This window comes from Bison bison, unplaced genomic scaffold, assembly GCF_000754665.1.
Source record: "Bison bison bison isolate TAMUID 2011002044 unplaced genomic scaffold, Bison_UMD1.0 scf7180017864134, whole genome shotgun sequence".
Classification (NCBI taxonomy): domain Eukaryota; kingdom Metazoa; phylum Chordata; class Mammalia; order Artiodactyla; family Bovidae; genus Bison; species Bison bison.
In genome coordinates, this window is record NW_011494706.1 from 1,237,400 (window position 1) to 1,254,736 (window position 17,337).

A 17,337-nucleotide genomic window follows, 5' to 3' on the forward strand; every position below is an offset into this window, starting at 1 on the left:
CACTCCAGTGTTCTTGCCTGGAGAATCCCAGGGACGGGAAGCCTGGTGGGCTGCCGCCTATGGGGTTGCACAGAGTCGGACATGACTGAAGTGACTTAGCAGCAGCAGGAAGTAAATACTCATAAGGAATAAGATTTCAAAGAAAAACAGCAGTGCAAACTCCAGCCCCCCGCCCCCAAAAAAAGTTAGCCACTATCTCTAGGCTGAAGAAGAGTGGACCGTAAGGTAGTTAAGCACACCACTCCACAAGATGAAGATTGTGGGGATTCAGACCTCCTTGGAGGGACAGAAACTGTATCAGGAGCAGCGGAGGAACTCAGCAGAGAGCAGGCTGGAGCTGGGCCGCGGGCAGGGCGAGGCCTCGGGGTCACAACCTGACCTCTGAACCGGCAGCTGGGCTCCTGCCAAAGGTCGTAATGGGGGCTGGAGCCTGGGAGGGAGGGGTCTTCCGGACACAACAGCTTTGCAGTGTTCCTTCAGGGCCCTCTGCTGGGAATGCCTAATATTCCAAAGGAAAATGGTTTGCAGAATCCAGCTTCATGTCACACAGTTGGGCAAGCAAGACTCAATGTGGAATTGAGAGATAATCAGTTGGCCCTGGACTTCCCTGGTTGTCCAGTGGTTAAGAATCAACCTGCCAATACAGGCCACGTGGGTTCAATCCCTGATCCAGGGGGATCCCACATGGCACAGGGAGACTGAGCCCTCATGCCACACTACTGAAGCCTGTGCGCCCTGGAGCCACTGCTCCATGCTACCCCAGTGAGCAGCCGGCACACCCTAAGTAGAGAGCAGCACCAGCTCGTCGCAACGAGAGAAAGTCTGTGTGCAGCAACAAGACCTAGCACAGCCACAAGTCAGTAAATTGATTAAATTATTAAATTTTTTAAAAAAGAGAAAGAAGACATCCTGGATTCTAAAAGCTTTCCTATTCATGGTTCCAGTCCTTTGTGAGGCTAATAACTTTAGGCCAGTCAAGCTAACCCAAAAAAGTTCTAATCAGTTTCCTTTTGATAAATGTACCCCAAAAGAAGAAAGGGTAAACAATATGTAGTATTCACTACACACAATGGACTATAATTCAGCATGAAAAGGAACGAAACTCTGATACCTGCTACAATATAGAAGAACCTTGAAGACGTCAAATGAAATAAGCCAGACAGGAAGGACAAGTACTGTGTCATTCTACTTACAGGAGGTACCTAGAGTAGTCAACGGTAAAATGGGCACGGAATTTCAGTCTGCGATGACGACAAAGTTCAGGAGCTGGATGACAGCAATGGCTGCACACGACGTGAATATACCGAATGCCACTGAGCCATCCAATTAAAAAATGGTTAAAATGTAACATTTTGTTACGTACATTTTACCACAATTAATCAAAAAAAAAAGTTTAAGCTGATTTAAAGAGGTCATATTACTTGTACCAAAAGCACCTTGATTACTATATTTCAAGCCATTCATCATCATGAACCCAGAATACTCAACCTAAAACGTCAAACTTCACTCCCTTGATCCGCCAGCCTCACTACTAAGCTCAACTCCTCCGCATGGCATATAAGGAGGACATTCCAAGTTCTTGTGTCTACTTACCTTTGTCAGGTAGTTAAGAGTAGGGAAGGAGGAGTCCAAAATGGTGGTTAAAGAAAAACAGTGACTAGAAAAAGCCCCTAAAAGGGTCAGAGAAAGGGAAAAGCCCACAAAAAGGGGAAGCCTCAGACTGGAGCGAGAAACCCTGGGGAGAAAACACCCAAACACGGCCCCTTCCCTGACTGGCCTTCAGCATTCACCCTACTTGGTGGGGGTAAAAGCCCTACTTTGCACCAGCAAAACCAATCAGGCTCCAGGGACTATAAAGGGTCAAAGACAAAAGATATAAAAAGGGAAGCCAAAAGGAGTGGAGAGCACTCACTCCTATGGGAGTTGGCCCCTCTCACATCTAGAGATGTGAGAGCTCTGACTGAGCTGTAGGTAGTCTGCCCTTCCAAGTCTCTGTTACAAGACAAAAAGCTCAAGAAAATACTGCTGCTGCCTGCTTAATAAACCATGCCTATTTGAGCAATGAGTAGTCTGTCGTTTCAATTCTCTGCAACGACAAGACAAGACCGAGGGAGAAAAACCAACCCCAGACCTTCATCCTGAATTCTTGCCGCCCCTTGGCGCACTGCTACACTTTCACTGACACTTTGTCATCCCTAACAACTAACAGAATCCCCACAGTGGCTCTCTAAAAGGGCCCTTGTGGTAATGTTTTAAATATAAATATCTATTTTTAATGTATGGCTAACCCCCAAAAAGAATAAAGAAAATCTATAGAAGCCAGAAAACACAAGAATCTATAAATCCACAAGGTTATATGCAAGGACTATAGTTAACATTTTCGTTGCAGGCATTACTGATTGCTAGTGGCTAAAAGCCTGGGTTTTAATTATCCAGGTCCCACAGGGAGAATCCCGTGGACAGAGGAGCCTGGAGGGCTACAGTGCATGGAGTCGCAAAAGCTGGACATGACTTAGCGACTAAACCACCACTGCCACCACAGGTAACAAGGACAAAGTCTGGGAGCCAACAACCTTGGAAGGAGGAAACACAGATCTCTCTCTCTGGAGGACAACACCTTCAAACTAAACCTCAAAAAAGTCAGCAAAAAAGTTCCAAGAAACATGAATTCATAATAAAAAAAAATACTGTACAAATAAAGATACAAGCCACAGTAAGGAAGACTCAAACAGAATCAAAAACCTCTACAGAATCAGACCCATAAAGACTGTGCGTATCAAAACCAGGCTCTAAACAGACTCACCTTACACTCTGTGAAATATGAAGAAATAAAGGGAGACCTGAAACTATGACAAAAGAGCATCAAATAACAACTAAGATGTGTATAAAGAACCAAACAGAACTTCCAGAAAAAAACTAGTATTGAAATTATAGCAGATGAGTCACAACTGCATAAAGAATTAGTAAACTGGAAGATCTAAAAAAATTATCCAGAATTCAGCACAAAGAATCAAAACCACTGAATCATAAATCAAAGGTAAAAAGCACACCCTTACTTCTTACTTCTAACTGGAATTCCAGAAGGAGTTAGAGAATAGGAGAGAAACAATATTCAAAAATATAATGGTTGAAAATGTCCCAGTGCTGATCAAGACAAGATTATCAGATTCACAAAGCACAACATATTCACCACAAAACTAAAACAACTCTTTTCAGTACACATTACAAACAAACTGAAGATCAAGCAGATACAGACATGAAAGCTTATAACAAAATCACAATTTAAATGAAAAGCAAATTAAGAGTAAAATAGTACCAGAGTAGCCTTAAGAGATGGAGAAGGCAATGGCACCCCACTCCAGTACTCTTGCCTGGAAAGTCCCATGGACAGAGGAGCCTGGTAGGCTGCAGTCCATGGGGTCGCTAAGAGTCAGACGCGACTGAGTGACTTCACTTTCACTTTTCACTTTCATGCACTGGAGAAGGAAATGGCAACCCACTCCAGTGTTCTTGCCTGGAGAATCCCAGGGGCGGAGGAGCCTGGTGGGCTGCCGTCTATGGGGTCGCAGAGAGTCGGACACGACTGAAGCGACTTAGCAGCAGCAGCAGCCTTAAGAGAAATTAATTGTCCACTTAGAATTCTACATAGATAATAAGCCTGCCTTTTGAAAACAAAGATGAAATTAACATATTCAGAGAAACACAAACTGTTGTACATACTACCAATGATTCCCATTGAAGAAACTTACAAAGAAGGTACCTCAGAAAAAGGCAGGGGGAAACAACAGAAAAAGAGGTGAGATGTAAAAATAAAAAGTAAAGACAGATTCTTTGTCTTAAAAACTAAAAAGAAAATGATACATATGAACAATTCCAAACAAATATTAACTGCATAAGATAATGTGTTCATGCTTAGTTGCTCAGTCATGTCTGACTCTTTGTGACCCCATAGACTGTAGCCCACCAGGCTCCTCTGTCCATGGGATTTCCCAGGCAAGAATACTGGAGTGGGTTGCCATTTCCTTCTCCAGGGGATCTTTTCAACACAGGGACTGAACCTGCATCTCTTGCACTGCAGGCAGATTCTTTACCATTAAGCAACCATATAATAACACCTAATCAAAGTAGAATTAAAACTGTAGACAACAGCATACAATTGAAAAAAGGGCCGTGGAGTTACAGGTTCTCATCTTGACACAGAGAAAAGTAACTTTAGGCTTTAATGTGCTCATTAAAGGGTGATCACAAACAAAGTTTTTTTAAAGAATATATAACAGAATATATAATACAGAGGAATAAAACAGAATTACAGAAAAAATTTAAAAAGTCAAATCTAAAGGAGAGAGAAAACAACAACAAAAAGCAGAACACACAAGAAGTGCAAAATGACTGCCAAAGTGAATCCAAAAACATCAGTGACGACAATCAATGCAAATGGACAAAAGGTATAAAAACTAAACCTCAAGCTATATGCACTATTTACAAAAGATACACGTAAAACATAAGAGCACGGAAAAGTTGAAAGTTATCAGGCCAACACCGACACAAATACCACAAGGTCACAGAGCATAAATTTATCAAACAAGGTATATGGGAAAAACCATAACAAGCAAAGTGGCAAAGAACTTGCGATCCACCAAACACTAGTGTTCTCAGAAAAAAGGAATCCAGCTTCCACACAACCTTTCTGCTGCTGCTAAGTCGCTTCAGTCGTGTCCGACTCTGTGCAACCCCATAGACGGCAGCCACCAGGCTCCCCTTTCTCTGGGATTCTCCAGGCAAGAACACTGGAGTGGGTTGCCATTTCCTTCTCCAATGCATGAAAGTGAAAAGTGAAAGTGAAGTCGCTCAGTCATGCCCAACTGTATGCGACCCCATAGACGGCAGCCCACAAGGCTCCCCCGTCCCTGGGATTCTCCAGGCAAGAACACTGGAGTGGGTTGCCATTTCCTTCTCCAATGCATGAAAGTGAAGATGCTCAGTCGTGTCTGCAGCCCACCAGGCTCCTCCGTCCATAGGATTTTCCAGGCAAGAGTACTGGAGTGGGTTGCCATTGCCTTCTCCAACATAACCTTTCTAGACTTTGCATTATACCACAAAGCTACAGTAATCAAAACAGCACAAAAACAGACATGTAGATCACTGGAACAGAACACAGCGCCCAGAAATAAACCCACATCTACAATCAATTCATCTTCAACAAAGGAGGCAAGAATATACCATGAAGAAAAGAGATTCTCTTCAACAAATGGTGTTGGGAAAGTTACATACAAGTCAATGAAATCAGAATAATCCCTCACACCATATACAAAAATAAACTCAAAATGGTTTAAAGACCTTAATATAAGACATGATACCATAAAACTCCTAGAACAGAACATAGGTGAAACATTCTCTTATATAAATTGTACCAATATTTTCTTAGATCAGTTTTCCAAGGCATAAAAAATAAAAGCAAAAATAAACAAATGGGGCCTAATCAAACTTAAGAACTTTTGCACAGCAAAGGAAACCATAAACAAAAATACAACATATGGAATGGGAGAAGATATTTGCAAACAATCTGACAAATAAGGACTCAATATCCAAAATACACAAACAGATCATAAAACTCATATTGAAAAGACAAATATCCCAATCAATAAATGAACAGAAGACCTAAATATATATTTTTCTAAAGAAGACATACAGATGGCCAAAAGACACATGAAAAGATACTCAACACAGCTAATGTTTAGAGAAATACAATTCAAAACCGTAAGGAGGTATCACCTCACACCAGTCAGAATGGCCGTCATCAAAAAATCTACAGAAAACTAAAATGCTGGGGAGGGTGTGGAGAACACAGTTGGTGGAACGTAAACTGGTGCAGCCACTATGAAAAACAGTACAGAGGGTCCTTAAAAACCAAATTAAAATTACCATATGACCCAGCGATCCCACTCCTGAGCATATATCCAGAAAAGATGAAAACTTTAATTTGAAAAGATACATGCCCAGCAATGATCACAGCCCCACTATTTACCATAGGAAAGGCCTGGAAACAACCCCAGGGCCCGTCAACAGATGACCGGCTTACAGAGGTGGTGTGCGTACGCACATGTACACACAGTCGACTATCACTCGGTCACGAAAAAAGAACGAAACATTGCCACTAGAAGCAACAGAGATGGACCTAAAGAACATTACACTCAGCGAAGTCAGACAGAGAAAGACAAATACTATTTGACATCACTCACGTGCAATCTAAAAAATAATCCAAAATTATATATACAAGACTCACAGGCATAGAAAATGAACTTATGGGTTAACAAAGGGGAGAAGGGAGTGAGTCGGGATAAATTAGAAATATGGGATTAACAGACGCAACAGAGATTTACTGTACAGCACAGGGAACTATGGGCTTCTCTGGTGGTTCAGACAGTAGAGAATTCGCCCGCAGTGCAGGAGACCTGGGTTTGATCCCTGGGTTGGGAAGATCCCCTGGAGGAGGGCATGGCAACCCACTCCAGTATTCTTGCCTGGAGAAGCCCGACAGACAGAGGAGCCTGGCAGGCTACTATCCATGGGGTTGCAAAGAGTCGGACGCAACTGAGTGACTAAGCACACACACGCACAGAGGGAACTGTATTTAATATCTTGCAATAACTTACAACGGAAAAGATTCTGAAAAGAATATAAAACCGAGTCGCTTTGTACATCTGAAACTAACAATACTGCAAATCAAGTATACAACTACAATTTGAAAAAAATAAAAAGAATCCAACCTCCACACATTTGGGAAATTCTGTCCGAATGGAAGCCTACTGGTTAATGAAGCACACTGTTAGGGAGGAACTGCTGGAATTCACAGGCTGGCATCAACTTATTGACCAGAGACATTAATATGTCTTTTGTTACCTGAATATTATTGACTGGAGATGTTTCAATATTTACTTACATAAATTGCCAGCCACAGACATTAGTTTCTACAAAATCCCCTTGTCAGTAATGTGCTATCAACCTGCTCCCTCTTTGAGCTAAGACTTACCAGGTCAGCACTCCAATAAGCCACCAAAGAGATGAGGAAATGAACGCTAAAGCTCAAAAGTCTTGCCTCCCTTAGATGAAGTATAGGACAGAAAAAGAGACAACAAAGAAAATTTAACCAAAAGAAAGCCGGTGTATCAACAGTATTAGCAACAAAATTAACTTTAAGGCAAAAAGCATGATTGGAAATAGTCACTACTTCACTGCACCATTTTCCTTCATAATCTTCATCTGTGTGTACTGAAAAGCACATCTTCAAAAATATATAACACAAGTTGTCAGAAGTTCAAGCAGAAATTGCCAATGCTACCATCTGCAATTATCTCTATAATTGAGACATTAATCAAACAAAAGTAGAAACAGCTGAACACTGCAATTAACAAGCTTGATCCAGTAACTGGAAAACACAAATTTTTCCCAAGAATACATGAATCATTTGCAAAAAGCTGTCCATATACTTCATAAGTCTTAAAGCAAGCCTCATACTTTCACAGTATCAGACCATACCATTTGAGGATAATGCAATTTACACTATAAATTAAGAACAAAATGACCTTAATAAGTAAAACTTTTATGTGTGTGTTCAGCTGTTCAGTTGTGTCGAACTCTTTGAGACCCTATGGCCTGTAGCCCACCAGGCTCCTCTGTCCATGGGATTCTTCAGGCACGCATACTGGAGTGGGCTGCCATTTCCTCCTTCAGGGAACCTTCCCCACCTAGGGACAGAATCAAAGTCTCCCTCATTGGAAGCAGATTCTTTACCACTGAGCCACCAAGGAAGCCCAAAATCTATATATTTGGAAACAAAAACAGCCCTTGAATCAGAGAGTATGTAAGACACTAGAAAATACTTAGAACTTATTGAAATCTACTTAGGAACATTTGTGGGCTATGCCCAAGGCAGCAGGTACAGTTAATTATGGGTATCCCTGGTGACTCAATGATAAAGAATCCACGTTAAGATAACGTGGGTTAGATCCCTGGGTCAGAAGATTCCCTGGAGGGGAAATGGCAACCCACTCCAGGATTCTTGCCTAGAAAACCCCATAGACAGAGAAGCCTGGTGGGCTATAGCCCATGGGGTCACAAAAGAGTCAGACATAAGAACTAAGCAACAATAGAAGATAACTATACCAAACCTAGAATGTTTTACAGGTGAGTTCTGCCTAACATCAAAAAACAGGTGTCTCCAGTTTTGCATAAAACCCTAGAGAATACAGAAAACATTCCACAACTTATTTCATGAGACTGCTGCTGCTGCTGCTGCTAAGTCACTTCAGTTGTGTCCGACTCTGTGCAACCCCACAGACGGCAGCCCACCAGGCTCCCCGTCCCTGGAATTCTCCAGGCCAAGAATACTGGATCGGGTAGCCATTTCCTTCTCCAATGCATGAAAGTGAAAAGTGAAAGTGAAATCGCTCAGTCGTGCCTGACTCTTAGCAACCCCATGGACTGCAGCCTACCTGGCTCCTCCGTCCATGGGATTTTCCAGGCAAGAGTACTGAAGTGGGTTGCCATTGCCTTCTCCATTTCATGAGACTACTGTAATGCTAATATTAAATAATACCAAAATCTCGCAAAGACTACACGAGAAAGAAAAACTACACGCCAATCTCATTCATGAACATGAATACAAAAATCATTTTAAACAAAACAATAGCAAATCAAACCCAAGAATACAGAATAAAAGATAATGTATCATAACCAAGTTGTATTTCTTCCAGGAATGAGAATGTTATTCAACATTGAAAATATATTCAATCATCTCAATGCAAAAAAATTCATTTGATCAAATTTCATAACCACTCAATTAAAGCTTTTATCAAACTAGGAATAGAAGGAAAAGTCCCTAACCTAGTAAGTAGAAAGTCAAGTTGTGAAGGACTTCCAGGAAGGCTCTTTAAAGGGAGCTGAGTTCATGAAGATAGACCCTTTGTGCATCCACTTCTTTGGATTTGGAATGGGGACTACGTGGCTGATTTCCCAACATCTACTCTGGCCTATGAGGTGATGTGGATCAACTGGAATTCTCCTACACTCCTGACAGGAGGATAAATTGGTACCACACTGTTTAGAAACAGCTACATATATGATAAAACTACATAGAAAAAAAGGGTGCTTAACACAAATTTCAAGATAGTGTTTATTTCTAGCTGGGTGAGAGAAGGACTTCAACTGAGGAAATGACAACCCCTTACTGGTAAAGTTCCATTTCTTTAGCTAAATGAGAGGTCCAACTGGGTTCATTTCATTTCTCTGGAAACTATACATATCAGTTGGATATACTCGTCTCTGTGCATGAGACATTACACAATAAATTTTAAGTGAACGAAAAAATATCCAAGAAGCTATTTGAAAATATCTTCTTGCTCATCTCCATATTTAAAAAAAAAAATGCTCTTGGTAGGTAAAAGTGGTTTTTTTCATTGCTATAAAAGTGCTATTGAGATCTGGCACTTTAGGGGCTGCTCTTTAAAAAAAAAAAATTGCTATTAAAGACATTCATGTGTACTCCTCCCTGTATAACGCAATCAACTTGGTTTCCAAACATCACTGAAGTGCAGAAGATATGAAAGCTTTGCACAGACTCTACTGACTTGCAACCACTTTCTTATATACCCACTGACATGCACCCTATTTCTGCTAATGAAATCCTTTAAACTTGTCTTAGTAACAGCAACATTAAAAGGTAAGAATATGTACATAAATACTAAGTTGCTAAATAGAGAGGCGAACTATCCTTTAATTAAGATATCAGATTTCCATCTTAAAGTGCTGAGTGGCATCTCAAACAGGATCTTCTTAGCTTAAGGCAACTGTGGGACTAAACCCGAGACCCTAGATAGGGATCCTAATGGTTTTAGGCTAATTCATGGATTCGGTTTCCTAAAAAACAATAACATCCCAATTAAAAAAAAAAAACAAACAAAACTTCTTCAACTTCTGGAGCATCCTTGGCAGGTATTTTTATGAGCACTCATTCTGGAATATACCTAGCAAGGCAGGTACCAAATCCCGTAGGATAAAGGCCCGAAAATCAACAGCGATATAAGCCAACAACAGATTCAAGAATCCACCCCCCGCTCCAAATCTCCTGCAAACAGGTTGTCTTTCACATGCGATCTCCCCTCCAGAATCCTGAGGTGTGAAAAGCAATAGGGAAAATTACTGGGAATTCAGAAGAGAGAGTCCGTGAATCATATGGACAAAACTTAAATCAGCTGGGACTTTGCAATGAACGTTACCTAACCTCATTCTGCGGAGAGGGAAATCGTGTCTCGGGAAGAAGCGCACCTGCTAAGGATCTAAGAGTCATTTGAATCCATCTCCTCTCTCAGTCCAGTGACCGTTCCCTCACCCACTCCCAAACGCTTCAGTTCGCTCCTGACACGGAGGTGACGTGAGAAAACCCGCACCTCCAGTGGGGCCAGAATGTCGGGACCAGAAAGGGTCGCGGCCCCTCCTCTCACAGGTGGTGAAACTGACGTTGGAAAGTGACGCAGCTAGGGCAGAAAATCAACAACCCTCGGCCACCGAGCTGCAGGAGCTTCCCGAAGGCGATGAAAATCACTGGGGACCCCACTTCCTAGCTCTAGGAGAGAGAGGGTCAAAATGAGACCAGCTCCCTAGATTTCAGCATGAACTCCGAGTTTCCCTTGCAGGAGAACTGGGGAAACACAGACAGCTAGTGGCGCAGCTCCGAAACAGGCACCGATTCCCGCCTCTCCCGCAAACGTCCGTGGGGAGAAATGGCAACCGGGAGGATGCGGCGACTCCCGCGAGAAGAGATACCTTATGCTCGCGCCGCAGTCCCCCGTCGTACCGGCACCGGAGCCCGCCACCTTGCTTCCGGGGTTCAGCCGCAGCAAGGACCGAGGTCTCAGAAGGAGGGAGCCTCAGCCCCGCCCCATCCAAGCCCTGCCCCTACGCGCGCCTCGCAGAGGACCGGGTAACTTCCGGGACGCCGCGCGTCACTAAGCAGCCGGTCCCCACTTCCGGACGCATCCTTGCCTTCCTCGCTGTCCCGGACTGCGCGAGTGGTATGGAGATATCGGCACGTTTGATTGGCGGAGAGAGAATGCTGGTCTCCGCCGATTGGATCCGGGGGAATCCGCCCCGTAGACGTCAGCTGGGAGCACAGTCTCAGTGGTCGGCTTGTTTCCCGCCGGCTGCCTGCCTTGCGTTGCAATCATGGTGGACGTGATGGAGTCGCCCAAGGCGCGCATCAACGCCAGCATGCTAGCTCAGTTCATCGACCAGCCGGTCTGCTTCGTAGGGAGGCTGGAGAAGGTGCGCGCGCTCACCGCCCTGGGCTTTTTGGGTGGAGGGGCCCCGTGGCCGTCGGGCTGGCGGCCCCAGGGTAGGTAACGGAGGGTGGAAGAGAGAAAGCATCACTGCGCCCCGAATTGCTTTATTTCTCGCAGCGCAACTGTTTGCACACTTTTTGACCACTGCAGCCCAATGTTTAGCTCTTAGCGCACGGAATCGCGAATTTTTCGAACGCGCTCCGTTCTAGTGTCCGGCCCTCGTTTTTTACTTGAAATTATAGACAAAACTCCATCTGTTTTCTATTAGCCGGCCTTGACAGTTAATCCAGTTTTCTTGTTTCCTTCTTTTCTGCTGTTTCCTCTTTTATCAAACCTCGTTTTATCGTTGAAGTCGCTTTTCTGTGAAACATTGCTTGATTGTATTTTACTGATCCAGTGCCAGTTTGTTATCTTACCCAAGTGTTAAGAGCGCAGCCCCTCATCCTACTGGTGAGAAACAAGGCCAAAGGCTCAGATCAAGGAACCGAGAAAAAACTTTTATATGAAAGTTTACTTATTAGTTTATTTCAGTCACATTATCTTCTTGCAATAGGTATATTTGGACTTCACAGTTACGGAAATTGGGTAGGAATGGCATCTGGTTAAAAAGTGCTTAAGGCCACAGCAAGTAGCAAAGCTGGCATTCAAACCAGATCTGACTGCATTCTTTGCAGCTGTCTCGCGGGAGTAGAACCCAGATGTTCTAATAACCAGTTTCTCTTTACTTCCTCATGTCTAATTTTTTAAAACATACCATCTGTGGGATATATACTGTTTAAATCATGGATGCCAGTAGATCTCACTTTTAGATAATATGAACCCTCCTTAATTTGTTCTTACTTCTAATTTGTTCTTAGATCTAAATCTGGGTTGCCAGATTTAGCAAATAAAACTAACAGGACACATTTGCACTAAAAAGGTAATGGTTTATCTAAAATTCGAATTTAGGCATCGTTTGATCAGGTATAGTAACACAAGACAATGTGAACTAGTTAAACTGCTCAAAAAAATGGCTTTGTGTGCACTAATTAAGTGTGGGTCAATTTGCTCATCTTTTGTCAAACTTCTAGTCTTTTTAAGGGGATTTTAAACAGTTTATATGGACTTTTAAAAAAAAATTATGTGTTTCTTTTTCAGATTCATCCCACTGGGAAAATGTTTATTCTTTCAGATGGTGAAGGAAAAAATGTAACTATTGAGTTGATGGAGCCTGTATGTTTAAGTATTAATTCTATGTATATTATAATTAATTCTTCATTTGGTTTGTTGCTGATGTTTCTTATTCTTGGAGTGGACATATAAAGGACCAGCTCATCAAACTTCTCTCAAATAAAATTTGTGTCCTGCTTTTACATTTCCCTTTACTTTTCTAACCAATGATTTTTGGGGCTCTGTTATTTTTAAATACATGCTGACAACTCTCATTCCTTATGAAAGACCAGAAAATCACTTAAGAAAAAAATTATTTTTTAAATCACTTTTCCCTTCCTCCGTAGTTTCACATTTTTTTAATTCAATTTTCTATTTTTATTTACATTTATTTTCGGTTGTCACTTGCTTTTACGGTTTATGTTTATGGTACACTTTCTTCGTCTTTTATGAAGACAGATGTGTGTACTGTTTGGTTAATGCATACAGAACTCACTGTACAAATATAGATAATAGAAAGTTCCTTTCAATAAGTCCTTTTAAACAAATTACTCCTTGTGGAAATACTGGACAGTCTCAGTATCTTTAAATGATTTTTGTCTTCAACTTAAACATGTAACTGTAGCTTTAGACCTGAAGCCACTACTAAAGGTTACTGGACTGGTGACATGCTGACAGTGATAAGTACTCCAACATTTTTAACAAGTTACAATTCCATTTTTGCATTGATAAATCTTAAAATGATTTTGTTACATGAAAGATTAGTAAAATCTAGAACAATTTTCCAAGTTAATTATCAGCTGAAAATGTGATAACACCAAGTTGGTATTCTGTTCTTTGTATTAGCTTGATGAAGAAATCTCTGGAATCGTGGAAGTAGTTGGAAGAGTAACGGCCAAGGCAACCATTATGTGTGCATCTTATGTCCAGTTTAAAGAAGATAATCATCCTTTTGGTAAATAAAACATTCTGTAATTCATGTAATTAGGAGGAAAACAACTTTATTTTTAACTTGCTATGTCTTGGTCTCGAGTTTCAGTCCTGCTACACTTTGAATTTCTGTATCACTTTTTGATCCCAAAGGAAAATGCTAGGACGTTTTGGCCTACTTCTAAATAATGCTTTTGTATATAAGAAACACAATGAAGATTAATATTTGTGGAAAGAGAATTTTTTAAAACAAAGTAAACAAAACAAAAATACTGTTAATAGTTTTTTTATTTGATTTTAATGTATAAAGGCATCAAATAATGCACAACACCTAAATCACAACCAGGCAAGAATGGTGCCTGTACGATGGGAGTCAAAATGGAAGTTACACTCCATGAATTTTGGAAATCATGGAAGTTCTACTGCATGACTTTTATTTTTTGGAACCATACTTAAATAAATATGACCCATATCACAGTTTTAGCAAATGGATTGTGAAAATAAGTTCTCTCTTCTAAAAGGGAGAGAAAAGAGAAACAAGTAGAACTCTTTAAATGATAATTGACGTTACAACTTTCCACTGTAGATTAAATGTTTGCTAACCTATTTCTTTCAGATCTTGGACTTTACAATGAGGCTGTGAAGATTACCCATGAGTTCCCTCAGTTTTTTCCTTTGGGAGTCATGCAGTATGGTTGAACTATTTTGATGATTGCCCGTGAGCTACACTGAAGACTGTTAAAGGAGGCCCCTGATATTTGAAGGAGCAATTCCTGTGATTTTTAATATTTAATTTGTTCTCTTCTTAATTTCATTTACCTAACTTTATTAGATATTCCAGTGTGCCATTTTTGACAGAACTGGCTTATTGACAGTTCTCACCTAAGTTCTCATAAAGAATAATTTCTCTGGCATATGGTCAGATTAAATGCAAGAAAAAAAAAAAACATTTGGTTGAACTTATATTTTCTGCTTTATTAATAAAAACTTATGTGCTGTTGGTCATATCGTTCTTCTTCTTTCAGTCACCTGTTGAAGCACAAACTTGGAATTTAATAGCTGTCAGGTCAGGACTTAACATTTCCCAAATGAAACCCTGGTTAAGAATGTACTGCTACCTCATGAACCATGATTACCATGTTAATCACTTCCTTGACACTGTGAAAAAACAATGATAGTAAAAGCAAACAGAATCCAACATCTGTAATTTTTGAATACTTGTATTAGGGCCTTCTACAGAATCAGAACCAATAGGATATATGTGGATATGTATATGTAAATGAATTGTTACACAAGTTGGTTTACATGGTTATGGAGGTGAAGTCACCCGATCTGCAATCTAGAGAACCAAGAAAGTCAGTGGTACACGGTGTGAGTCCAAAAGCCTGAGAATAAGGGAAGTGGATGGTGTCACTCGCAGCCCACATTTGAAGACCTGAGAACAGGGAGGACGCTGCTGTAAGTGCGAGAGTCTAAAGGCCCCAAAACCAGGAGCTCCAGTGTCAGAGGGCAGTTGAAGATGAACATTCCAGCTTAAGGAGAGAGCAAATGTGCCCTTCCTCTGCCTTTTTGTTGTATTTTAACTCTATAAACGGATTGAATGATGCCCACCTACTTCGGCAAGGGCCATCTTTACTCAATCTACTGATTTAGATGCTAATCTGTTCCAGAAGCACCCTCACAGATATACTCAGAAATAATGTTTTACCAGCTATCTGGGTATCCCTTAGCCCAGTCGTAACTGACACATAAAAAGTAACCATCATAGCATCTCTTTCTCAGGATTTTATTAATAACAACAGTCCAAATTAATTTGAAATTTCTGTATTCTTGTACTTATACCACCAACCCGGGTGACATGTTGCAAGTGTACAACAGTAATTGGTGGCCTGTACAGCCACAGGTTTTATGGCTTGACCCATTTTCTTCAGTGAGGAAATACTAAATCCATTCAGGTTGTAGATCATGCCAAGAATATTTAAGTTGGTAACATCTTCAGTTTCATCCCCAGATATCCTACAACTTACTTAAGCAACGGAGCTACTCATGGTAAAGCATGTTATCACAGTAAGGAAAGACAATTTTGGTCTTCCCAGGCAGCGCCAGTGGTAAAGAATCTGCCAGTGCAGGAGAGGCAGGTTTGATCCCTGGGTCAGGAAGATCCTTTGAGGTCCCTTGGAACAGGAGATGGCAATTGCACTCCAATATTCTTACCAGGAAGATCCCATGGACAAGTGGAGCCTGGCAGGCTATAGTCCACGGGGTTGCAAAGAGTCAGACACAACTGAGCACACATATACTTTGACCCCATGGACTATAGCCTACCAGACTCCTCTGTCCATGGGATTTTCCAGGCAAGAGTACTGTAGTGGGTTACCATTTCCTTCTCCAGGAGATCTTCCCAACCCAGGGATTGAACCTGGGTCTCCCGCATTGCAGGCAGACGCTTTACCATCTGAGCCACCAGGGAAGTCCCTACATAAAGACAACTGTAATTGAAATTCAGGTGTAGGAGGGACATCAGCCAATCTCAATAACACAGTGTTGTCTTCAATGCCAGAGAAGGGGTCAGCCCGCAATTGTGTTAACCTCGGAAAACACTAAATGTTAAAGGTGTCCTGTTTGAAACCCCTGAACAACTATGTTTAGTAAACTGGACTAAATGACGAGGGTACTTCTGACAAGTGAATCCTTTATACTAATGATTTATGGTGCCATTTCTCTAGCCCCTGTGTTACCTATGAACTTGGGCTTCAAAGAGTGTTGTTTGAACAGATGCAGCTCCCCTGCCGTGTGTTGCCTGACATTTAGTAATAATTTTTTAGATATGATTCACCATTTCAAGTGTACAGTTCAGTGGCTTTTAGTACACAGAGTGGTACATCCATGACTACAGTCAATTTTAGAACGTTTTCATCATGACTTACCTGTCCTGGCCCAATCTCTACACCACCACCTTGCCCTTAAGAAGGAACCAGTCGACTTTTCTGTCTCTCTAGATTTACCCGTCTGGGATATTTCATATAAATGAAATCATATATGACCTTTTGTCACTGACTTATTTACCATGTTTTCAAGGTTCATCTGTGCTTCATCCCTTTTTATGGACAAAAAATACTCCACTGTATGGATATACCACATTTTTTTCATCCATTCATCAGCTGCTCTACATTTGGATGTTTTCCACCATTTAGCTGTAATGAACTATGAATATTCATGTATGAACATTAATAACCTCATTCATGAACTATGAACATTAATTTCAGTATACCTGTGTTTTTATTCTCTTTATATACTTACGAGAGGAATTGCTGTATCAAATGGTAAGTATGTTTAACTTTCTTAGGAACTGCCAGACTATTCCAAAGTGGCTATACCATTTTACATTCCCAGCATCAGTGTTTGAGGATTCCGATTTCTCCACATCCTCAACACTTAATATCTTTTTGTTCAGAGTTATCCTAATGGGTGTGAAGTGATCTTGACTTGTCTTGTTTCTTTCAAAGCTACCATAAGCCACTCTGTTGGCCAGAAAAGCTTGAATGCCTCTCCTCCTTTTCACTGTCACTGCCACTGTAAGTTCAGATAGCTGTCATTTCTCACTTTGAGCTATCCCAACAGCCCTAAATATATGACTGGCCTTACTGCTTTGAGTTGCATTAGACATCAATTATCGGAGAAGGCAATGGCACCCCACTCCAGTACTCTTGCCTGGAAAATCCCATGGACAAAAAAAAAGAAGAAAATCCCATGGACGGAGGAGCCTGGTGGGCTGCAGTCCACGGGGTTTCGAAGAGTCGGACACGACTGAGCAACTTCACTTTCACTTTTCACTTTCATGCATTGGAGAAGGAAATGGCAAGCCACTCCAGTGTTCTTGCCTGGAGAATCCCAGGGACGGGGGGCCTGGTGGGCTGCCATC

General features: G+C 41.4%; 2 protein-coding genes across 3 annotated transcripts in view; one reads left to right on the forward strand and one right to left on the reverse strand.

Annotated features, from left to right (window-relative positions):
- Positions 1–11,041, reverse strand: part of LOC104988414 (UBAP1-MVB12-associated (UMA)-domain containing protein 1-like) — a 257,738-nt gene extending 246,697 nt beyond the window's left edge. The window contains exon 1 of the mRNA XM_010839721.1: positions 10,822–11,041. The gene's annotated coding sequence lies outside the window, so the exon portion shown is untranslated. The remainder of the gene's footprint in view (positions 1–10,821) is intronic.
- Positions 11,042–11,144: 103 nt separating this feature from the next.
- RPA3 (replication protein A3, 14kDa) lies at positions 11,145–14,613 on the forward strand. 2 transcript variants are annotated; one of them, XM_010839720.1, is made up of 4 exons: positions 11,145–11,319; positions 12,474–12,524; positions 13,332–13,440; positions 14,032–14,613. In XM_010839720.1, the coding sequence occupies exons 1-4, from the start codon at positions 11,221–11,223 to the stop codon at positions 14,112–14,114; spliced, it is 342 nt and encodes a 113-aa protein (XP_010838022.1). In that variant the 5' UTR covers positions 11,145–11,220; the 3' UTR covers positions 14,115–14,613. The 2 variants fall into 2 exon arrangements, with proteins under 2 accessions (XP_010838022.1, XP_010838021.1); XM_010839719.1 differs by having other exon boundaries at positions 11,149–11,319; positions 12,474–12,548; positions 14,032–14,420.
- Positions 14,614–17,337: the final 2,724 nt, after the last annotated feature.

Excerpts from the sequence above, each read along its gene's own strand:
- RPA3 (XM_010839719.1), top strand. The coding sequence starts at position 11,221 with ATGGTGGACGTGATGGAGTCGCCCAAGGCGCGCATCAACGCCAGCATG. Across the intron at positions 11,320-12,473 it reads TCGTAGGGAGGCTGGAGAAG|ATTCATCCCACTGGGAAAAT; the intron begins GTGCGCGCGCTC and ends TTTCTTTTTCAG. Across the intron at positions 12,549-13,331 it reads CTATTGAGTTGATGGAGCCT|CTTGATGAAGAAATCTCTGG; the intron begins GTATGTTTAAGT and ends TCTTTGTATTAG.